This window comes from Vulpes vulpes, chromosome 8 (assembly GCF_048418805.1).
Source record: "Vulpes vulpes isolate BD-2025 chromosome 8, VulVul3, whole genome shotgun sequence".
In the NCBI taxonomy this organism is placed as follows: Eukaryota; Metazoa; Chordata; class Mammalia; order Carnivora; family Canidae; genus Vulpes; species Vulpes vulpes.
In genome coordinates, this window is record NC_132787.1 from 51,138,723 (window position 1) to 51,162,803 (window position 24,081).

Genomic DNA, 24,081 nt, shown 5'->3' on the forward strand with positions numbered 1-24,081 from the left:
GCTTTGGGAGTAGGGGGAAACACAAAGGAACCTAAAATCCTTGGCCCCCTTCTCCCTCTGATTCAGGTCCCTCTGATTTTTCCCCCCCCACTAAATATTTATCTTATTGTCAGTTCAGCTCTATAAGGCTCTTTTTCAGCCAACCCCGTGCCTTCCTCCTCCCAAGAAATCGTGAACACTTGAGGATTGCACTACCCTTTATTCTAGGATGGAAGGTATCCTAAGTCACATCCTGGTTCCCATTTATCAAGGCTCCCAGCCCCTCTCAGTAGGAATAAGCATGTTCAAGGAGGCTCACTGGGCAGGCGGCCAAGGTCCCTTTCAAGGGGATACACCATAAAGATGACATTGTCCCAGGGAGGGAGGGCAGGGTGATCTGGTCTGACCAACTCAAACCCCATGTAGCTGAAAGCCCGTAGCAGGGCACCTGTGAAAAGAGAAGAAAATTAGAACACTTTTGAGGCTCCATACAATGATTCCCCTAGATTTGGCTGCTTTCACGAATGAGGGAGTGGCTGGGGGGAAGCCATGTAGTATAGGCATTAGGGTGATGTGGTATGGACTAGCAGACCTAGACTCCAGCTGTGGCTCTAACATTTACTTAGCTTTGTGACATTCTATAAGTTAACCTTCCTAAACTCCAGTTTTCTCATTTGTAAGATGGGGGTCATAGAACCTTCCTCACAGAACTTTAAGCCGATGTTTATGAAGCCCAACATGATGTTGTAAGCTCCTGACCATCTACTGTCTTAATGACCAACAGAGTATGAGGGAATAGGTCATAGTTTCTGTAACATGTGCTCCAAGCATCTGGTTAAATACATTCCTACCCTCCTAGCCCTATGCCTCACACTGTCCATGTTTAACATGGTTGAGGTCCCTTCTATCTCACCAGTTACATGCCTGAATGGTTCTCTGTTAATTTCCCCACTGTTGGGATGCCTGGATGGCTCAGCGCTTTAGCATCTGCCTTTGGCCCAGGGTGTGATCTTGGAGTCCCAGGATCGAGTCCCGCATCAGGCTTCCTGCATGGAGCCTGCTTCTCCCTCTGCCTATGTCTCTGCCTGCCTCTCTCTCTCTCTCATGAATAAATAAAATCTTAAAAAAAAAAAAAATCACCACTGCTGCTTCAGTCTGGCTTCTGACCTCTACCTGCAGGGCCTTCCTCATAATCCCAGTGTAATTTGAATACACAAAAGTGCTAGGTGCCTTCATTTGGGGGGTGGGGGGCAGTTTAAATCCCTGAACTGCCTCTTAAAGAGTGAGGAGAAAAGGGTCCTCTACAAAGGAAAAGTTGCTGTCAACTGCTTCAGCACCACAGGCCAGGAAGGACAGCCCATCCCCACCTCTGTCATTCCGGTTGTTTTGGAAGTTTACAAACACGGAGTCCACATTGGTCTTCTCCTCCACATACTCCAGTGTTGCAGTCAAACTAGAGGCCAGAGGGAAGAATTACAGTGTTTAGTGAACTAAAAATCCAGACCCTTACTTGGAGTAGAAGAAATCTTATTGCTCAATGTTTTTTGACCTAAGCCAGGAAGTGAAAGTTGATGAACTTGCATTGATTTTTTTTCTCTGAAAGCCAAGGATTGCACACAATAGAACTGACACCCATGCCCTGCAAGGGGCCTGAGGAGAAGAAACTGCTCTATAAAGATAAACAGAAGGCGCGCATCCTATTATTCAACTATTTATGGATCCTCACTTCTGTGTTTCTGAATCTGAGTCCAGCAGCCTCCTGTGGGCTGTTATTCCTGGAAGTCCAGATTCTCGCTTGGCTCACAGGCTTGTCTGCACACCACTTCAGTGGTATGAAAGTATCAACCCTCATAGGTTAGCCTACCCACTACCTGATTATGACATAAAAGGAAACCTGGGAAGCCCGGGTGGTTCAGCGGTTTAGTGCCGCCTTCAGCCCAGGGTGTGATCCTGGAGACCTGGGATCTAGTCCCACGTCGGGTTCCCTGCACGCAGCCTGCTTCTCCCTCTGCCTATGTCTCTGCCTCTTTCTGTCTCTCATGAATAAATCTTAAAAGAAAAAAAAAAAACCTCCTGCCTCTTCCTCTCTCACCCTCCTTCCCTGCTTTCCCTTCTGGGCTTAGTCACCTTTCCCGGTTGCCTTGATCCAAGGCCCGATATGGAATATCCAGGAAGAGTCGATGGTCACAGAGAAGACCGTGCCAATGGGTAGAGGTCTGGGGGGTGAGGCGGAAATGGAAGTCTAACTGCACTGGGTCCTGGTGGAGCAGAGGGTCAGTAGCCAGCACCGTCAGCTTCCCAGCCTGGAAAAGAAAAAAGTAATAGTTTCCTATGCTCATCTCAAATCGCAGGCCAATTTGTGTCTGAGAAAGCAAATTGGCCTGCAGGGAGCCTGGGAGAACTGGAGCCAAAGTCTTATTCTATCCCGTAATCCTAGGACCTAATTCTCTATGGTAGAGCTTTTCTTGATATCAAACAATCTAGAAAGGAGTCAGTGCAGTTGCAGTACCGCTGCCTGCTTACCTCACCTGAGGGATGCACCAACCCTTCAGAAACTTAAATCCGTTTATTCCTTAAGCAACATTGTGTCATTTGTTTACTGTCTCACTGATAATGCTCTTCCGCTTTTTTCCGTTATAGGGGTTTTCTCTGAATTCTATTTCTCATTTAAAGTGCAGAGGTCACCCACAGGCATGTTACTGCAGTGTGATACAGGGGCAAGTTGAGTTCTGGGTTCTAGTTCCTGCTTAGCATCTAAGCAACTTTATGTCCCAGAAGTCTGGTCTGCTCTTTGTTCCCACTTCCTCTTTTCCCATTCTGCTTTTTGCCACCAGCTCTGTGACCTTGATTTAATATCTCTGGGTCAGAATCCTTGTTTCTAAAGCAAGTAGCTATTATACATGAGTTCCAAGATCTACAATTTTCCAACTAGCTAATGCCCCTTCTTCACAAGGTACTATTAACATTACGCCAGGGGCTTCCCCAGCACGGCATCAGTGCACAGTCCACTTACCGAGTATAATTCTTTAAACTGGTTGTGATCACCCTGCTCAGTGCTTCTGACCACCTGAAGGCCTGCTAGGGACTCAGGAGCACTGAAGGCAGGAACGGGGCCGGAGTGTCAAGTCCTCCCGTTCCTTATAAGTGATGCTGGTTGGAAAAAGAGCCCCAAGTTAGTTCCCTCTGCATCTGAGAAGAGAGGATCATAACTTCCAGGTACATAGGACTAGGATCTGGCACTGTCTTCTGTATCTTCTGTGAACCAGCCTGTTTCCATTCTCCCAGGCCAGCCAGATGGAATAATTTTAAAGTTCCATGCCAGCCTTCTATCCTATTTTGCTATTATCTCTTGCCACTTGGAAATTTCCTGCAAATTCTTTTATTTTTCCTGACAGTTTACATAAACAACTATAAGTAGAGATGAAAATAAGTACCTTTTATAACAAGGCAGCATCTTCTCCCGGAGGGTGATCCGGTATTTGTAGCAGTAAAGGTAATAGGCGTATGGTGACCAGATCGGGTAGAGGTAGTTCCGTGTTTTTCCCCTCTTGATATAAGAAAGGGAGAAGGCAGAGGGGCGTGACCTGTAACAAGGCAGTTTCTCAGTTCAGTGCCTCCCTGCGGCAAAGTGAGGTTCAGAAATGGGTGGCAGAGGTTCAGGCAACCTGGTGTCATTGTGACCCAGTGGGCACTATGACATGGGCAAGGAGTCAGCCCTTATGTCGCTTCAGGGCTCCACTCTGCTGCTCCCCTACCCCACCCAACCCCCTTAACTAAGGCTCCTGTTCATCTAGTATGTATTTCATGGCTGTACTGCCATTAAAATACTTTACTTTCTGTACTGATTGTAAACAGCCCTGCCTGAGCACTTGTCAAGGGCACCCAACCTGGCCCCTTATTCTGGCATATGCATGCACGTGTGTGCGCACTATCGAGCAACACACACATACACCATCCCACTTTAGCAACTAAATGGTTCGTGTCTGACACTAGATTTCCAAGGCCCTGATCCAACGTCTGATCTGATATGTTGGTTCCCAGTTCCTATCAATTTGATATTTTTATTACCATCCCTACCTTTAATAATCCAGGGGTGCTACACATCGTTGAATTATTTCATTGCCTTGTAAGGTAAGAATTGCAAACTAAAAGCCTCCAGGAACCAGGACAGCTAATGAAAATTAGTAGAGGGATCCCTGGGTGGCACAGCGGTTTGGCGCCTGCCTTTGGCCCAGGGCGCAATCCTGGAGACTCGGGATCGAATCCCACGTCGGGCTCCCGGTGCATGGAGCCTGCTTCTCCCTCTGCCTGTGTCTCTGCCTCTCTCTCTCTCTGTGTGCGTGTGTGACTATCATAAATAAATAAAAATTAAAAAAAAAGAAAAAAAAATTAGTAGAGCTCCTGGGTGGGGCTGTAGCAAAAGGGAAAGCTCATACCCTAAAAGAAGCTGACAACTCAGCTCCAACCAGTTGAAGAAATACACTCCGTGGTCCCAGTTTGTATGATTTTCAACATAAAATGGAAAGTTAAATTCCTCAAATTTTTTCACTAGTGGCTATTAACTCAAATCGATGAAGAAAAAAAAAGCCAACATTTGTGAGCAAAATTTGATTCTGTGGTCACCAGTTTGAGGCCTCTGCATATTCATTCATCCATTCAACATATATTGAGGGCCCACTGAAAGCCAGACAGTATTCCAGGTGATCAGGATACACCAGTAAACAAAACAAAGATCCCTGTTTAATGGAACTTAGCTTCTTTTTTTTTTTTTTTTTTTATGATAGTCACACACACACAGAGAGAGGCAGAGACATAGGCAGAAGGAGAAGCAGGCTCCATGCACCCGGAGCCCGATGTGGGATTCGATCCCGGGTCTCCAGGATCGCACCCTGGGCCAAAGGCAGGCGCCAAACCGCTGCGCCACCCAGGGATTCCCCTGGAACTTAGCTTCTAACAGAAGACAGGGGCATCTGGATGACTTAGTCAGTTAAACACCCAACTCTTGATTTTGGCTCAGGTCATGTAGCATGGGGCTCCCTGCTCAGTGGGAAGTCTGTCTCCCTCTCCCTCTCCCTGCTTACATGCTCTATTTTTTTTTTTTTACATGCTCTCTTTAATAAGTAAATCTTTAACTGTAGAAGATTGTAGAAGACAATCAAACTTCTTAATTGTAGAAGACAATAAAATTTAGTATGTTAGGTGATAAGTGCTGTGGAGAAAAGAGCAGGATAAAGGAAGATCAGGAGTGTGAAGGGGTGGGGCAGGCTAGAGAAATAAATTGGGTGATCCAAAGAGGCCTCATTGAAAAGGTGATGTTTAGTCAAAAGCTTAAAGGCTTAAAGGAGGTGAGGGAGTTTAGCCAAGCCAACATCTGGGGGAAGAGCATTCCATTCCTAAACTACAGCCAGTGCAAAAGTCCTGAGAAGAAAATGGCTGAGGTTTTCAAGAAATAGGCCATAGTGTAAGCTTTGAGAAAAGCAGGAGATGAAGTCAGCTAATGGGCCAGATTAGGGAGGCCTTGTAAATGACTACGTAGCCCTTTTCTTTTACTGTAGGAGGGAAGTCACTGCAAAGTTTTGGGTAGAGGGATGACATGACCTGATGTATGTTGGATTTTTTGTTTTGTTTTGTTTTTTTAAAGATCCTGACTGTTGTGTTGTAAATAAACTGTAGAACACTAATGCAGATTTGCCAAGAGTCTCCTGCAGTTATCCAGGAGAAAGACAGTGTCTCATTCCAGGCTAAAGCATTGGAAGTGGTGGGAAGTGGTTGGATTCTGGAAATAGTTTAAAGATAGAACCCCCAGAATTTCCTGGAGTCTGAGAACTGAAAGAATAGTTTCCATCACTGAGATGGGAAGGCTGCAGGTGAGGCAGTTTGAGGCGGGGTGTAGAGATGGGTTTAGTTTGAAGCATGTTAACTTTAAATTGTCCATTAGAGGGACGCCCAGGTGGCTCAGCGGTTGCATGTCTGCCTTCGGCTGAGGGCGTGATCGAGTCCCACGTCGGTCTCCCTGCATGGAGCCTGCTTCTCCCTCTGCCTGTGTCTGTGTGTGTGTGTGTCATGAATAAATAAATACAATCTTAAAAAAAAAAAATCTAAAGGAAAAGTGAGAGAGGAGCTCCGGGAAAGGAGCTCGCGGCCTCAGCTTCCCGGGCTCCCAGACGGGCCGTGAGGCTCAGGTCCCGTAGCTCCGGTCTGTCCCGCCCCGCCCCGCCCCGCCCCGGCTTCCGCCCGGGAGACGCGGCCTCACGCCGCCGGGGCAGCGCCGTGGCCTGTCGTGCGCCTGCGCCGGGAACATGGCGGCCGCCGCAGGGCGGTCGCTTCTGCGCGGAGCGCTGCGTGGGCTGCTGCTCCCGAGACTCGCGGGGGCCGCCCCCGGCCCAGAGCGCGACTTCAGCCTCTCTCACAGCCGGGTGAGGGCCAGCTCTGAGCGGGGGGCGGGTCCTCCCCTTGCGGGAATTTGTTCTGGGGGTGGCGGGCGGCCCCTGGGAGCCCTGTGCTGGCGGGCCGAGGCCGGCAGCGGCGCCCCGGGAGACTCGCTCACCCCCGCTCCCCCGCTGCCAGGGCACGGTCATCGTGGAGCGCTGGTGGCAGGTGCCGCTGGCCGGAGAGGGCCGGAAGCCGCGCCTGCACCGGCGACACCGGGTCTACAGGCTGGTAGAAGACACGAAGCACGGGCCCAGGGGCAGCCTGGAGCTCATTCTCACGCGGTCGGTGGAAGGTAAGGCCCGCCGCACACTCCTGCCCGAGGCTGGCTCCTTAGCTGCTCTTCGCCCTTTCTCTGCTTGTAAAAACGACCTGCTCCGTATTTGAGAAGCAGCAGCCATAAAAGGTACTGTGGTCGTGCCATTGCCTTCCTGCATCGAACAAGGAACACGAATGCAGCAACGTCAGGAGGCCGAAGGGCATGTGCTACAGCCACTGAAGCCTATGAGGAAACGGCTCTTCTTTGCAAAGGGAGTTAGAAGTCTTTTAAGTGTTGTTCTTAGTGACTATTAACATTTTTTGTAGGAGGAATAAGCTCCATGAGAGAATAAGAGATGTGCCTTTCTTTGATCATCTCCTTAGGTCCTCCTAAATGCAATGTCTGATGTTCTCCTTGTCAGGACTTGGAGTCCGGGGTGACCTGGTCTCAGTGAAGAAATCTTTGGGCCGGAATCGACTACTACCTCAAGGTCTGGCTGTATATGCATCCCCTGAAAACAAGAAACTGTTTGAGGAGGAGAAATTGGTGAGCACAAAGGAAGGCAGAGGGACTTGGAGGAATAAAATCTTAAAATTTCTTCTAGCAACTTCCTTTCCTTTGCTATCTAACTTAAAAATGAAGTGGGGATTAGAAGAACAGGAATCCAGAAACCTGGCCTATGTCCAGCATAGTAAGAGTTCGATATTTATCATGGACTCATTTTTCTTTTTCTTTTTTTTATCTTTAATTTCCTTTTCCAGCTAAGACAAGAAGGAAAATTAGAGAAAATACAGACCAGGAGAGGTGAGATGGTGAGTAAAAACATAGAAAGTTGTTACTTATTTGTCACCTAAGGAATTACCAATTTCTTCCTGAGGCTCCTTGATTTCCTTGAAATCTCCTGATTGCAGACACAAATGTTGGAGAAAGGGGAAATGTTTGGCTGCCATAACTGGTATTGACACCTCCTGGGAGGTCCTTACTCGTTGGATGAAGTGCCCTAGCTTATTGAGGAAGGCGCCAGCCCAGTACCAGGGGATCCATGGAAGAGTATGAGATGAGGGCTCTGCCTCCCGTGGGTATTTTCAGACAAGTGGCAGAGAACAGAGACACGTGAGAAAGTGATCAGTAACCTCAAGGCAGTATAAGAATGATGCGGACCAAAAAGGATTAGGGTGATTAGAGAGGGCTTTTTTTCAGATGGGATTGAATTGGCCCTTCTGGGTTTAGTAGGCTTTCTATCTAGGAGGATAGAAAAGATATAAAGGTATTTGTTTCTTTTAAGATTTTATTTATTTATTCATGAGAGACACAGAGAGAGAGAGGCAGGGACAGGCAGAGGGAGAATCAGGCTCCATGCAGGGAGCCCAATTTGGGACTTGATCCCAGGACCCCGGAATCATGCCTTAGGCCAAGGGCAGACACTCATCCACTGAGCCACCCAGGCATCCCCAGGCATATTTTTAACAAACATCTTGTAGCAAAAGCAGAGGACTTACACAGGGTAATATTATAAAACATATGGCTTACTTCATTCTGTAAACAGGGAGAAATTGTTAATGGGGTAGTGGTAGGATTGAAGGGCCAGAAGTACTGAGTTAATATGGTCTGTGAGGGGATCCCTGGGTGGCTCAGTGGTTTAGCCTTCAGCCAGGGCGTTATCCTGGAGTCCCAGGATCAAGTCCCACATCAGGCTCCCTGCATAGAGCCTGCTTCTCCCTCTGCCTGTGTCTCTGCCTTTCTCTCTGTGTGTGTCTGTCATGAATAAGTAAATAAAATCTTTTTATATATATATATATATATATAATCTGTGAAAGTCATTCTAGCCTGGGGCACCTGGGTGGTTCAGTCTAGTTAAACATCGACTCTTGATTTCGGCTCAGGTCATGATCTCAGGGTTGTGAGACTGAGCCCAGCGTTGGGCTCTGTATTGAGTGTGGAGCCTCCTTAAGATTCTCTCTCCTTCTGCCCCCTCCCCACTCATACACTCTCTTAAAAAAAAAAAAAAAAAAAGAAGAAGAAGAAGAAAGTCAATCTGTCCTGAGATATACCACTGATCCCCATTGACAAGTCTAACTTTAGGGGTTTTTTGGGGGGTTTTTTTCTAAAATTTTATTTATTTATTCATAAAAGATGCAGAGAGACAGGCAGAGACATAAGCAAAGGGAGAAGCAGGCTCCCAGTGGGGAGCCTTATATGGGACTCAATCCTGGGACCCCAGGATCATGACCTGAGCCAAAGGCAGATGCTCAAACTGCAGAGCCACCCAGGTGCCCCGATAAGTCTAACTTTGACATGGCCTATTTCTCCTTGCTTAGGAACAACCAGGTATAACGGGGGAACAACCTTCCCCTCTGTAGTATCACTAAAACATCTTTCTACAAAATCACCCCTGAGACAATAAGAATGTTCTGTCTTTCCCTTTCATCTTCTCTCCTATATGCTTGTGAGGCAGAAATTGTGCCATTTCCTGAACTCAGACCTTGTGCCTCTTGCTAACAACATTATTCTTTGATCACAACTCTATCTTATGTCCCGTTTATAATTCCTATCAGACAGTGAAATTTCTGAGAAGCTGTCACCTGGAAGTGGGGATGAGGAACAACATCAAATGGGAACTAAATCCCGAAATAGTTGCCCGCCATTTCTTCAAAAATGTGAGTGTTCCCAAATACCACTATACCTCAGAGGGTAGAAGCTACCCCTGGAAAGGAGGCCCAGGATTGATCCTTTGTTAGGGAAGGCTGGAGTTAGGGAAAGTGTTGGTTGGTGGCAGGGGTTGTGGGAGGGAAATGGCTAAGGGTTAAGGATGATCAGAATTTGAAGACTGACAGGAAAAGATGGTATCATTTATTTCCTCTCTAGCTAGGGAAAACCTAGGAAATGTGACTCACTGAGTAGTTTATACTTTTGTGGATGAAGTGATTTTGGTCTCAAGACTTGTTTCTCTTCAGTGAATCTTCTTCCCTCTCTGAGAAATTAGGACTTTCTCTGCCACTATCCATGGAGGTCTCTGCCCTCCCATAGGATCAGCCAGGGTAAACTCTTCAGTTTTATTCATTCCTATACAGGAAATTCCAGAACCTTTGAGGTTGCCTACAATTGCATTAATGTAAACAGAGCTCCTTTTGGCTATGACTTTTTGCAGCTTGGTGTTGTGGTCGCCCCACATGCATTAAAGTTACCAGAAGAGCCCATCACACGGTGGGGCGAGTACTGGTGTGAGGTGACGGTGAGTGTGTCACATACTGTCTCCTTTCTCTGGCTGGGTAAAAAGCTGGGATTGGGTGGTAGTAGTTCTTATCTGCCCAGCTGACCTCTGAGGACTCCTGTCATTTTGTGTACAGGTAAATGGACTTGACACTGTGAGAGTACCTATGTCTGTGGTGAACTTTGAGAGGCCCAAGACCAAAAGATACAAGTACTGGTTAGCCCAGCAAGCTGCCAAGGGAATGGCCCCCACCAACTCCCAGACGATCTGAACCTTCTCTCCCTCAAAAGCAGAAGAACAGATTCAGAGGAGCAGTGGAGCAGCAGTGGGCCAGCGCCCTGTTACCACTCTCAGCTCTGACCAAATAATGAAATGTTAGAGAGCATATGGGGACATTAGCCTAAACTGCATGTACACATTGAATCCTCTGTATATCCCACCCCCGACTTTGACCATTATCACATCAGGCCTTCCTGGGATGGTCTTACTCAAGGAGTACCAGGTTGTAGATTTGATAAGCTGAATATTAATAGATGAAATAGTCTAGATCCTGTTGAGCCTGGAATTTGTTGGAACAAATGGAAGACTAGCTACTGTCTCTAGTACTGGTCTCATTCTCATATAAACTGAACATTTGTATCTCAAGAGGAAATAAAGAGGTTGTGTTCTTTTTATTTTTCGTTTTTTTTTATGGCAGTGATACAGTATGTACTATAGTTAATTTTATGCAGTTATGATTTAATACTGCACCTTCATGTTTACATTTCCCTCAACTGCAAACGGTGCTATGTATGGTTGTTTGTGTACATGTTTTAATGAATTTTAACTTTTTAATTTTTTTAAAGATTTATTTATTTATTTATTTATTCATGATAGAGAGAGAGAGAGAGAGGCAGAGACACAGGCAGAGGGAGAAGAAGCAGGCTCCATGCCGGGAGCCCGACGCGGGACTCGATCCCAGGACTCCAGGATCACGCCCTGGGCCAAAGGCAAGCGCCAAACCGCTGAGCCGCTAAAACTTTTTAATTTTTAAATTTTTTTGGTTGTATTATACTTCAATCAAAGTATGTTACATTAGTACATTACATGTTACATTAGTCTCAGGTGTACGGCATAGTGATTGGATAATTCTGTATGTTATGCCGTGCTTACCACAAGTATAGCTGCCTTTTGTCACCATGCAACACTATTATAATACCATTGACTATAGAGGTGGTGTTCTTTTTAGATGTTGTTTACCAGGCTTGAGTAGACTGGAGATAGGACCTCCAAGTGCGTTGTCCTCTTGAGCTATTGGGGTTTGGTACAGAAAGGGAGAATGCATTTGTAGGCTACATCCCATGGGTGCTGTGGGCAATGTACTTAAGTGGATATGTCTTTGGTCTTAAGAATTATTTTTGTTAGGTATATTGATAAAGGCATGAATGGACAATGGATTCTACTTTTCTAAAGGGATCCAAATAAGGCCTAAGGATAATTGTTGGAGAAAATGAAACTAAGATGAAAGAAATTTAAGGAGAACTCTGTTTTGTTTCTATGACCAGTTCCTGAAATTATGAAAAAGATGATACCTTAGTTTCTAGACTAGGGTTAAGATCTAGGGCTGGTCATTGGGTAATTATGGAATAGGTATCTTGATGGGAGATAAGGGAAGTAGACAGTTCTGCCTAAATTCAAGGTTTGTGAATGGGCCAAAGACCAGCTGTTGACAAATGGATTATGCTAGTCACTATAGTCACTCAAATATAATATGAGGTCACAGAGGTTAGGAAGGGTAAAGGGACCATTGACTCTCCTCTCCTTACCAGAAGCTCACAGAAACTAGTTTCTATCATAGTGTTTGAGCTTACTGTCTGAGTAACACATTCACATGAGGCCATCCCAGCTAACAGGTCTGGCATCAGCTGCACTGATAACTATAGCCAGCCTCACACTTGCCAGACTCCATAACGCAAGTCTGGCATGGTACTGTTTGAAATTTGCCATTTCGATAATCTCCATCCCTACTGTTAGGATGAAAAGCTCATTTAACATCTTTCCAGGGATTCCTGGGTGGTTCTGAGCTCTGAGTGGTTGAGCATCTGCCTTTGGTTCAGGGCGTGATCCCTGGATTGAGTCCCGCATCGGACTCCCTGCGGGGAGCCTGCTTGTCCCTCTGCCTGTGTCTCTGCCTCTCTCTGTCTCTCGTGAATAAATAAATAAAATTGTAAAAAAAAAAATCTTTCCACACCACGACCGTCAGCATCATGGAGTTCTCTGAAATTGTCTGAGCAACGGGCACAACATTCCACACAGCTAATTTCAAAGTGTTTAAATTTTAATTTGTTATAGTGTGAGTCCCTGGCAAAACAGACTGAATTGGAAACTTGTGCGCAGGAAGTTTATGATGGGGGAGTCCTCCGAATCAGTACCTGTGGAGGAAGCCTGACTGCGTAGGGGGAGGTTGAACTGAGTGGTCTCAACAAAGATCTTAATCAGCCCCTCACCCTCAAGCTAGGATAGCTGTGTAGAAATGTATAACCTGTTGAGCCAAGTGGCCGGACATGCATACCCCTACATGGGCCAGGGAAGGGTCATGTGCTTGGGTGAGGTGACTGACTTCAGGCAAAGGCATTTCCCAGGGGGAACCCAGATGAGTGCTGGCAGCATTCTCAGCAACTTGGGAAATGAATGCCTTAGTCCTGGAATGGGAGATCAGAGCCACATGCTCAGTCCTCTTCAGATCCATTTACTTCATAAGTTCTAGAATAATCCCTTCAGGATCCTGATGGGCCCCTTTTCCTGGGAAAACTAACAGAGGAGGGTCTGGGACAGCTCACAGCCCCTGCTGCTACAGCCATCCTGTCTGCAAAGGGTATTTACCTTCCTCCTCTACTCCCCATCTAGATTCCTATCTGTACCCCTCAACTTGTACTTCTGGTTCAGAGAGGTTACCTGATAGATACCTTTAGGTCTTCGAGGGCCACTGATGCAATTGTTTTATTATCTTGGCCTGAGATAGTGGAGGCAGTTTCAAGAGCTTCATGCTGGCCTTCACTGTGATAGCTTTTACCCTGTAATGGTCACTGTAGTTCTGCCAACTATCAACTATGCCCATCTCAGTTACCCCATTAAAGACCAATGAAATGACTGCTAGGTGGATCTATTGAACCCAGTAGAACCCCTGAGAGCCATACCTAGGTCTAGAATCCATTTGTCAGCTCATCCCCATATACTGCCAATCTAATGGGTCAGTGATGATGCTTCAGATCTGTGGACATCATTATCACGTAGGACCCTGAATGAAATAATTCTTCAAATGTCTGAATATCCCCTTTTTTCCAGTGTGTCTTGTACAAACAAAAGGTCATGAGTCCTAAAAAAAAAAAAAAAAAAAAAAAAAAAGGTCATGAGTCCTTATGGGATAGGACTGGGAGAATTATTACCTTATACACTTATCATGCTGTTTCAAGGTCCTTTCTCTTAAGAGTCTAGCCTCTCACATCAGTTGTTCCAGCTGAAAAACCGGCTCAGGAAGACTTCCATTTCTACCCATGAAGTGATTACAGCTATAGAAATCTCCTTCCCAGGACTCCTGGGTGGCCCAACGGTTGGGTGCCTGCCTTTGGCTCAAGATGTGATCCTGGAGTCCCAGGATCGAGTCCCAGGTCAGGCTTCCTGCATAGAGCCTGTTTCTCCCTCTGCCTGTATCTCTGCCTCTCTCTGTCATGAATAAATAATAAAATCTTAAAAAAAAAAAATCACCATTCCACTATAAATAACAAAAAAATGGACAAAATTATAATGTTTATGGACATTGAAAAGCAGGTAGTACAGAACTTCATTAAATGAGAAAAGGGAAATAAATGGGGTGAGCCCTCTGATCGCCTCAGTTTATTGCCTAGAGGTAGTTTCCTGCACTGTAGTGTAGGGAGCAGTACAGAGGGGGGAATCCCAAATAAAGCCAGAGATTAGAGCTGGTGGAGGATCATGGAGGATCACTTTCCCCTCCCATGCCAAAAAAGTTCACAGGAAGTTTGTTAAAACAATTTTAAATTTTGATTCAATCTCATAACACAAAAATGTCCCAGGTTCCAATAAAAAGACTCTCCTCATGGGTTGCCTGCCTGGCTCAGTTGGGACTCCTGATCTTGGGGTGGTAAGTTCAAACCCCACCTTGGGCATAGAGATTACTTGGGGAAAAAAGTCTCTCATCATACCAAGAACCAGGAAGATCTCAAACTGAATGAAAAAAGATAGTAAATGCTGATACTGAGATGACAACACAATCGCCAACAGGGCTGAGTCAACATTTATAAAACATTCCACCAAACAACAGTGAAGTAGACCTTTATTTATGCTCCCACAGAACATATACCAAGATAGACCATATCCTGGACCAAAAAATAAATCTCAACCAATTTGAAAATGGAGTCACACAGGGGAGCCTGCATAGCTCAGTTGGTTAAGCATCTGCCTTTGGCTCAGGTCATGATCCCAGGGTCCTGGGATAGAGCCCTGCATCGGGCTCCTCAACCAAGCAAATAGCAAGGAGCTCCTCACCTGCTTCTCTCTCTCTGCCTGCAGCTCCCCCTGCTTGTGCTCTCTCTCTCAAATAAATAAAATCTTTTTTTTTTAATGTATTTATTTATGATAGTTACACAGAGAGAGAGAGAGGCAGAGACACAGGCAGAGGGAGACGCAGGCTCCATGCACCGGGAGCCCGACGTGGGATTTGATCCCGGGTCTCCAGGATCGCGCCCTGGGCCAAAGGCAGGTGCTAAACCGCTGCGCCACCCAGGGATCCCTCAAATAAATAAAATCTTAAAAAAAAAAAAAAAAAAAAAGGAATCATACAGAATGTGTTCTCTGATCACCATCGACTCAAATCAATGAGAGAAAGGAGGAAAATCTTACACTACTTCAAAATTAAATGCACTTGTAAATAATCCATGGGTCAGTGAGGAATTCTCAAGGAAAAAGAAATTTAATACATTGAACTGAATAAAAATGAAAACAACATATCAAAATTTGTAGCACAGCTAAAGCAGTGCTGAGGGAAAATCAAGTACTAAATGCATACATTAGGAAAGAGGAAAAGTCTAAAGTCAATCATCTAACGTCCCACCTCTAGAACCTAGAAAAGAAGAGCAAAGTAAATCCTAAGCAAGCATGAGCAAGGAAATAATAAAAATGAGAAAAGGAACCAGAAAGCAATGAAATTTATGAGAGGAAATAGAGAAAATCAATGAAATAAAGAGCTAGTTCTTTGAAAAAACATTAAAATTGACAAGCCACTAGCAAGACTAAGACACAAACTACAAATATCAGAGATGAAACACAGCATATCACTAGAGACTTTACAGATACCAGAAAGTTGGTATGAACTCTATATGCATGAATTTGACAACTCAGACAAAAACCCTTGAAAAATACAAACTACCGTAATGACCCAATGTGAAATAGATCATTTGAATAGCCCTATAACAATTAAGGAGAATTAATTCATAATTTAAAGCTCCCCCCTTGGGACACCTGGGTGGCTCAGTGGTTGAGCATCTGCCTTCAGCCCAGGGCGTGATCCTGGAGTCCCAGGATCGAGTCCCACATCGGGCTTCCTGCAGGGAGCCTGCTTCTCCCTCTGCCTGTGTCTCTGCCTCTCTCTCTTTGTCTCTCATGAATAAATAAATAAAATATTTAAAAAATAAATAAATAAAGCTCCCCCCTTGTGCTCGCTTCGGCAGCACATATACTAAAGCTCCCCCCTTCACCTCCCCTAAAAAACTCTCAGGCCTATATGGTTTCTCTGGACAATTCTACCAAAAATTTAAAGAAGTAACTAATTCTGTATAATTTTTTTTAAGATTTTATTTATTTGAGAAGAATCATTTGACAAGCCTACGCCCATCCATGTTTGTTTTTTAAGATATTATTTGAGAGAGAACAGAGAACAAGAATGAACAAGGGAGGGGCAGAGGAAGAGGGAGAAACAGACTGCATTGAGCAGGAAGCCCAAAGTGGGGCTCAATCCCAGGATCCCAGAGTTCATGACCTGAGCTGAAGGCAGAACCCACCTTCAACATAATGCTAGCAGTTCTAGACACTGCAATAAGGCAAGAAAGGGAAGTAAAAAGCTTACAGATGAGAAAAGAAAATTGTTCGCATTTACTGATGACATGATTATGTAGAAAATCTCAGGGAATCTACAAAAAGAAACTAAAGTTCATACACATTCACGTGCACTCATGCATACATGCATGCATGCACACACACATAAACACAAATCCCATGTGGACACCAAAATTAAAAATACAATACTCTTTAAAATTGCCCAAAAATATGTAGGTATAAATCTAATAAAATACAGATTTATGTGCTGAAAATCACACAATGTTGATGAAAAAAATCAAAGATCTATATAAATGGAGAGACAGTGTTCATGGATCAAAAGACTCAACATGGTATCCCTGGGTGGCTCAGCGGTTTGGCGCCTGCCTTTGGCCCAGGGCGCGATCCTGGAGTCCCTGGATCGAGTCCCACGTCAGGCTCCCTGCATGGAGCTGCCTCTGCCTGTGTCTCTGCCTCTTTCTCCCCCTATGTCTATCATGAATAAATAGATAAAATCTTTAAAAACAAAACAAAAGACTCAACATAGTAAAAATATGTCCTCAAATTTGTATTATTTTTTAAATTTAAATTCAATTAACATATAATGTATTACTGGTTTCAGAGATAGAGGCCAGTGATTTATCAGTCTTTTTTTTTTTTAAGATTTTATTTATTTATTCATGAGAGACACACTGAGAGAGGCAGAGACACAGGCAGAGGGAGAAGCAGGCTCCATGCAGGAGCCCGATGCGGAACTCTATCCCCGGACCCGGGATTACGCCCTGAGCTGAAGGCAGACGCTCAACCGCTGAGCTATCCAGGTGCCCCTCATCAGTCTTATATAACACCTAGTGATCATTAATTACATCAAGTGCCCTCCTTCATGCCCATCACCCAGTTACACCATTCCCCCCACCTACCTCCCCTCCAGCGACCTTCACTTTGTTTCCTGTGATTAAGAGTCTCTTATGGGGGCACCTGGGTGGCTCAGTCAGTTAAACACCTGCGTTTGGCTCAGGTCATGACCCCAAGGTCCTGGAATGGGCCACATTGGGTTCCTCCCTTAGCAGGGAGACTGCTTCTCCCTCTCCCTCTACCTACCACCACCCCCTCCCCGCTTGTGCTCTCACTCTCTCTGTGTCAAATAAATAAATAAAATATTTTTATTATTTTTTAAAGATTTTATTTATTTATTCATGAGAGACATACAGAGAGAGAGGCAGAGACACAGACAGAGGGAGAAGCAGACTCCATGCAGGGAGCCCGATGTGGAACTTGATCCCTGGATCCTGGGATCACGACCTGAGCTGAAGGCAGACGTTCAACCCCTGAGCCACCCAGGCGCCCCAATAAAATCTTTTTAAAAATGAAGTTTCTTATGGTTTGCCTCCCTCTCTGATTTTGTCGTTTTATTTTTTCCTCTTCCCCTGTGATCCTCTATTTTGTTTCTTAAATTCCATGAGTGAAACCATAGAATAATGGTCTTCCTCTGACTTACTTTGCTTAGCATAATACCCTCTAGTTCCATCCACGTCATTGCAAATGGCAAGATTCCATTTCCTGATGGGTAATATTCCATTGTATATATACCACATCTTCTTTATCTTTATCTTTATATGTCTGTCTGTTGACAGACATATGTGCTCTTTCCACAGTTTGTCTATTGTGGACATGGCTGCTATAAACATTGGGGTGCAGGTGCCCCATTGGATCACTACATCTGTATCTTTGGGGTAAATACCCAGTAGTGCAATTCCTGGGTTGTAGGGTAGCTCTATTTTCAACTTTTTGAGGAACCTCCATACTGTTTTCCAGAGTGGCTGCATCAGCTTGCATTCCCACCAACACTGTATGATGATTCCCCTTTCTCCGCATCCTCACCAACATTTGTTGTTTCCTGACTTGTTAATTTTAGCCATTCTCACTGGTGTGAGGTGGTATCTCATTGTGGTTTTGATTTGTATTTCCCTGATGGCAAGTGATGTGGAGCATTTTTTCACGTGTCTGTTGGTCATTTGTCTTTGGAGAAATGTCTATGTCTTCTGATCATTTCTTGATTGGATTCTTTGTTCTTTGGGTGTTGAGTTTGGTAAGTTCTTTAGATATTTTAGATACCTGCCCGGTATCTGATAAGACATTTGCAGATATCTTCTCCCATTCTATCGGTTGTCTTTTGGGTTTTTTTTACTGTTTCCTTTGCTGTGCAAAAGCTTTTTCTCTTGATGAAGTCCCAATAGTTCATTTTTGCCTTTGTTTCTCTTGTGTTTGAAGACCTGTCTAGCAAGAAGTTGCTGCAGCCAAGGCCACAGAGATTGCTGCCTGTGTTCTTCTCTAGGATTTTGATGGATTCCTATCTCACATTTAGGTTTTTTTATCCATTTTTAGTCTATTTTTTTGTATGGTATAAGGAAATGGTCCAGTTTCATTCTTCTGCTTGTGGCTGTCCAATTTTCCCAACATCATTTATTGAAGACACTGTCTTTTATCCATTGGATATTCTTTCCCGCTCTGTCAAAGATTAGTTGGCCATAGAGTTGTGAGTCCATTTCTGGGTTCTCTAGTCTGTTCTGTTGATCTATGTGTCTGTTTTTGTGCCAGTACCATAATGTCTTGGTGATCACAGCTTTGTAAGAGAACTTGAACTTCTTCCCCAAATTGATATGCAGGTTTAATGTAATTACTATCAAAATCCCAAAATTTTTTGTAAACATTTACAAGATTTTCCTAAAATTTATGTGGAAGGCAAAGGAACTAGAATAGCTTAAAGAATTTTGAAAAATGGGCAGCCCTGGTGGCTCAGTGGTTTAGTGCCACCTTCAGCCCAAGGCCTAATCTGGGAGACCCGGGATCGAGTCCCACGTCGGGCTCCCTGCATGGAGCCTGCTTCTCCTCCCTCTGCCTATGTCTCTACCTCTCTGTCTCTCATAAATAAATAAAAATCTTTAAAAATTTTTTTTTGAAAAAGAAAAAAGTGTGAGAAATTACACAATTTTTATATTTATTATATAGCTATAATAATCAATGCTGTGTATACTCTATAGGTAGAATGATAGACACATAGATCAATGGAACAGAATATAGATCCCAGGAACAGACTCACAAATATGCCCAAACTCGGTTTTTTGGACAAAGTTACCAAAGCTATTCAGTGGAGGAAAGATAGCCTTTTCAACAAATGCTAGAGTAATTGGATAGCCATAGGCACAAAATGAGACTTAACCTACAACAAAAATTAACTCAGAATGGCCAAGGACCTAAAAATAAACTAAAACTATAAAACTGTTTTATAAAAATAGAAAATTTTCAAGATCTATGAAGAAACAAAGAGATTTTTTTTTCTTTTGGTTACAGATTTTATTTATTTATTCATGAGAGACACAGAGAAAGAGGCACAGAGACATAGGCAGAGGGAGAAGCAGGCTCCCTGCGGGGAGCCCAATGTGCGACTCGATCCCAGGACCCCAGTATCACACGCTGGGCCGAAGGCAGGTGTTCAACCACTGAGCCAGCCGGGCGTCCCTTAAAGATTTTTTTAAACAAGCTTCTCAGTTTGTTTGTTTTTTTTTAAGATTCTGTTTATCTATTTGAGAGAGAGAGAGCATGTGCACATACGGTACAGAGGGAAAGGGAGAAGCAGACTCCCCACTGAGCAGGGAGCCCAATGTGGGGCTCAATCCCAGGACTCTGAGATCATGATCTGAACCAGATGCTTAACTGACTGAGGCACCCAGGTGCCCCTAAAGATTTTTATTGTTAAGTAATCTCTACATCCAACATGGGGCTCAAATTTACAGCCAGCCAGGCACCCCAAAGAGTTCTTAAATTGGATACTAAATGATCCATAACAGGGAAAATCAAGAATTTGGTCCTCATTAAAATTTAAATATTAGGCTCCTAATAAGCCCATGTGAAGAGTGTGAAAAGAAAAGCCACTGGGAAACAATATTTGCAAACTATAGATTTAATAAAGGAGCAGTATCTTGAGTGTAAAAAGAACTCTCAAACTCAAGAAAAAAAAACTACAATCTGATCAGAAAGTGGGTAAAAAAAAATTTACCAAAAAAGATATAAAGAGAGAAAATAAGCACATGAAAAGATGTTCAACACAATTAGCCATGAGAGGATGCAAATTAAAACCACAATGAGATATTACTATACACCTATCAAAATGTCTAAAATTAAAAATTGTGACAATACCGAATGCTGGTGAGGATGCAGAAAAAATGGTCAGATGTTGCTGGTAGGAATGCAGGATGGGGTAGCCACTTTGGGAAAGAGTTTGGCAATTCCTTACAAAGGAATACCCTTACCATTTAACACAGCCATCCTGTTCCCAGGCACTTATCAAAGAGAAATTAAGTTACTAATGATGTATCGATGTTCATAGGAACTTTATGACCCCAAATGGAAACAAATCAAATGGCCATCAGTGTTACATAAATAATGGAATACTACTCAGCAAGATAAAGGAACTAATGATACACACCACACTGATAAATCTAAAAAGTGCTCATGAAAGAAGTTGGACACAAAGAACTACATGCTGTGTGATTCCAATTTATGTGAAACTCTTGTGATAAAGCATTAGCAGTGGCTAAGAGCCAGAGCTTTGGATGGGGAGTGGACTGCAAAGGGGCAAGAGCAGTGATAGGCTAGTAAATGTTTAACAACCAGCTTTCAGTGAGAAGGAAGTCCTGGTTTAGCATTGGCAATTAGCATTTGCCAATTTCTTTTTTTAGAGGGAAAGAGAGAGAGAGAGAGAGAGAGAGAGAGAGAATGCATTCCAGCACAAGAAGAGGGGGAGAGGGAGAGGGAGAGAGAGTTGTAAGCAGGCTCCATTCTCAGTGCAGAGCCTGATGTGGGGTTCAATCTCACAACCCTGACATCATGACCTGATTCGAAAGCAAGGTTGGACACTTAACCAACTGAGCCACCCAGGCACCCCACATTTGCCAGTTTCTTGTATAATGTCCTTTCCAATGACAATTTCACATATCCAGTGCAACATCACTAGACACTGAGTATGGAAGAGGGTGCTAGCTAACAACTGGATCTCACTAGATGGTATAAGTTGGCTCTGGTACATCACTGGGCATAGGATCTGAGCTGAAGATACTTAATGGACTGAGTCACCCAGGTGCCCCTAAAGTGTACATTTTAAGTTGGTGTTTTAATGTAAGTAAATTATACTTCAATAAAGAATTATTTTTTAATGCTGACTGGTTGGGATGCCTGGGTGGCTCAGAGGTTAAGTGTCTGCCTTCAGCTCAGGGCATGATCCTGGAGTCCTGGGACTGAGTCCCACATCAGGCTCCCTGCATGGAGCCTGCTTCTCCTCCCTCTGCCTATGTCTAGCCTCTCTCTCTCTCTCTCTCTCTCTCTCTCATAAATAAATAAAATCTTTAAAAAAAAATAAAGCTGACTGGTTCAGGGTGTAGAAACAGAAAGGAATTGTAACTTTTTATCAAGGTAGCTGTCCTCAGCCTCCCTATCATCCATTCTTGGTTTCTTTTTTATTGTACAGATCGAGCAATAATAGCCTTGTGGAGTGCCATCTACCTTGTTACCCGGAAAGCCATGTTCCACAAGTGACCTCTAGCACTCCGTTGGTCAAACCCAGACCCTGACTGCCTCTCCAATCCAGTAATGGATTTAGCCTCTCCATCAGATTTTGTTTTCAGGTACTTGCTAATTGGACAACAAAGCTACCCTCCAGCTACCAGACAACTGCTGGCATTCTGTTCTCCCAGCCCCCAGAGTCTTTCTCATCCTTGTAACTCTTTGAGGGATCTGTGCTCTCACTTCTCCACCCTGATGAGAAAAGAATCAGGTACTTTGTGAAGTCCTGCTTCTGCAGGACCTGATTCCAGTCCACCTGGGGGCTGTGAGAGATGGTGTCAGAAGTATGACTACTGAAGCACTGTATTGGGCTCTGAAGAAGCTTTCTTTCTTTTCTTTTCTTTCTTTTCTTTTCTTTTCTTTTCTTTTCTTTTCTTTCTTTTCTTTTTTCTTTTCTTTTCTTTTCTTTTCTTTTCTTTCTTTTCTTTCTTTTTTCTTTCTTTCTTTTTCAGTACTAATAAGTTTTTATTCATTGTATTTTCCCAAGGTAAAAAGAGAAGGGAAAAGGGTCAGCATGTGCATTACAAGACAATAGCAAGTGGGAAAGGAAGTACCTGGCACAGCAACACCAACCATCAAATAAACACTCCCCAGAGATGGAGTCACTAAAGCCCAAGAGGGCTCAGTCTCCTGCAGTTCAGAAATGAGGGGAAGGGATCAGGTTAAGAACAGATAGGTATAGCTTTCCTACCACCCCCACCCCCACCCCCAATAAATTCAAGATTTCACACAAAGCTTTGGTTTCTAGCAGTAAACATGGAGTTACATTCGTCCATCTCCTATTAAACAATCTTGTGGCCACTTTGACAGAAGTTTCTTGCACCTGCATAAGAGTTCCTGAATGACTTGGATATACATTCATCTTCCTTTCTTGGTCTCCCAACCCTACTTTCTACATTCAAGGCCCCCCTTGTTGCTTCTCTACCCTCAGCCTGGAGAGATTAAAGTAGGTTTGTTCCATCCAAATGCAAGTGTATTAGTATGAAGCAGATCAAGGAATGGTCTTGACACAGGGGATTGGGAACAAGGGAGAATGTGAAATGTGTATGTGTGGGGCCTTTTCTTGGGAGTGGGGGATAGGGTAGGAGTCAGGTTTTTAGGACAGAAGATCTGGCCCAAAAAAGGAAATACGGGAAGGGAACACAAAAGAATAGTCCAAGGCTGCCACACCTCAAGAGGGGTCACCAAGCTATGTTCCAGTTTCTTTTCCTGGTGCAGAACCTTTTGTCAAAGATGCTTTGGCTCTTTTTCTCAATACAAAAAGAAGTTTGTAAACAATAAAACCCCAAAAGAACATGGAGAAGATCAACACATTATATTTATACAAACCAGGCCACCTAGCAATCACCCAATCAGCTATTCATGAAAACCTACAAAACCCAGACAAATACAATCACTAGAGGGGGCAGCAAGTAGGGAAGACAAGAACCCAGGATCAGACACACATCACTCAATATGTTCTATTGCATCTGCCCCATTTCAACACAGTGAGGTAGGTTTGTGGTGATCTCATAGCATATTAAGTAAAACCTTCTTTTATCCTTTAGCTACCATGACACTAATCACTGCTGCAGCAGGGCAGGACACTGGTTCTGGACACTGCAAGGAAGCCATGGCTTATGGTCTCTCTAGAAGTCAACAAGAAAAACCCAGAATTTATAAAGGTTAAGAAAGTTAGCTTCATACACTCCATCCCTGGGCAGCTCAAGATGGGTTCCAGAGTTACTATTCTTAAACCTATCCTTACCAACTCATCTTTAAAATATGCACGCGCGGGGGATCCCTGGGTGGCGCAGCGGTTTAGCGCCTGCCTTTGGCCCAGGGCGCGATCCTGGAGACCCGGGATCGAATCCCACGTCGGGCTCCCGGTGCATGGAGCCTGCTTCTCCCTCTGCCTGTGTCTCTGCCTCTCTCTCTCTCTCTCACTGTGTGCCTATCATAAATAAATAAAAAAAAATAAAAATAAAAAAATTAAAAAAAAATTAAAAAAAAATAAAATAAAATAAAATATGCACGCGCGGGGATCCCTGGGTGGCGCAGCGGTTTGGCACCTGCCTTTGGCCCAGGGCACGATCCTGGAGACCCGGGATCGAATCCCACGTCGGGCTCCCGGTGCATGGAGCCTGCTTCTCCCTCTGCCTGTGTCTCTGCCTCTCTCTCTCTCCCTGTGTGACTATCATAAATAAATAAAAATTTAAAAAAAAAGAGATTTAAAAAAAATAAAAAAATAAAATATGCACGCGCATGTGCACGCACACACACACACTCTCTGTTGTGCATGGTAGGCCTAGCCCAATCCAGTGAAGGATGTATCTGGTATGTAAAGTGAGTCCTGTGCCCTGGGATTAGAAGTATGGAACAGGAATCCTTTATTACATGTATAGACACCTCTTGACTAATCCTGGCTTCCCCTCCACACCTTTCAGCTGGTGCGGCCTCTCCTAACGTTACTTCCTGTACCAGCTTTTCCTGTTCAGACCAATTTCCAATATTCCAC

At 44.1% G+C, this 24,081-nt stretch overlaps 2 protein-coding genes across 3 annotated transcripts; one reads left to right on the forward strand and one right to left on the reverse strand.

Annotated features, from left to right (window-relative positions):
• Positions 1-183: 183 nt before the first annotated feature.
• On the reverse strand, positions 184-4,083 carry OAZ3 (ornithine decarboxylase antizyme 3). Its single transcript, XM_072718815.1, is given in 7 exon segments — positions 184-427; positions 1,347-1,432; positions 2,107-2,282; positions 2,993-3,067; positions 3,069-3,129; positions 3,414-3,580; positions 4,057-4,083. Coding segments are annotated over 7 exon segments (735 nt in total). The 3' UTR covers positions 184-284.
• A 2,137-nt stretch (positions 4,084-6,220) lies between these two features.
• MRPL9 (mitochondrial ribosomal protein L9) lies at positions 6,221-10,552 on the forward strand. Of its 2 annotated transcripts, XM_025983069.2 has the most exons (8): positions 6,238-6,395; positions 6,547-6,703; positions 7,089-7,213; positions 7,429-7,479; positions 9,223-9,324; positions 9,651-9,705; positions 9,816-9,899; positions 10,015-10,552. In XM_025983069.2, the coding sequence occupies exons 1-7, from the start codon at positions 6,279-6,281 to the stop codon at positions 9,890-9,892; spliced, it is 684 nt and encodes a 227-aa protein (XP_025838854.1). In that variant the 5' UTR covers positions 6,238-6,278; the 3' UTR covers positions 9,893-9,899; positions 10,015-10,552. The 2 variants fall into 2 exon arrangements, with proteins under 2 accessions (XP_025838853.1, XP_025838854.1); XM_025983068.2 differs by lacking the exon at positions 9,651-9,705 and having other exon boundaries at positions 6,221-6,395.
• Positions 10,553-24,081: the final 13,529 nt, after the last annotated feature.

Coding starts and splice junctions, on each gene's coding strand:
- MRPL9 (XM_025983068.2), top strand. CDS start 6,279: ATGGCGGCCGCCGCAGGGCGGTCGCTTCTGCGCGGAGCGCTGCGTGGG. Junction 6,396..6,546: donor TCAGCCTCTCTCACAGCCGG/GTGAGGGCCAGC, acceptor CCCCGCTGCCAG/GGCACGGTCATCGTGGAGCG. Junction 7,214..7,428: donor TGTTTGAGGAGGAGAAATTG/GTGAGCACAAAG, acceptor TTCCTTTTCCAG/CTAAGACAAGAAGGAAAATT.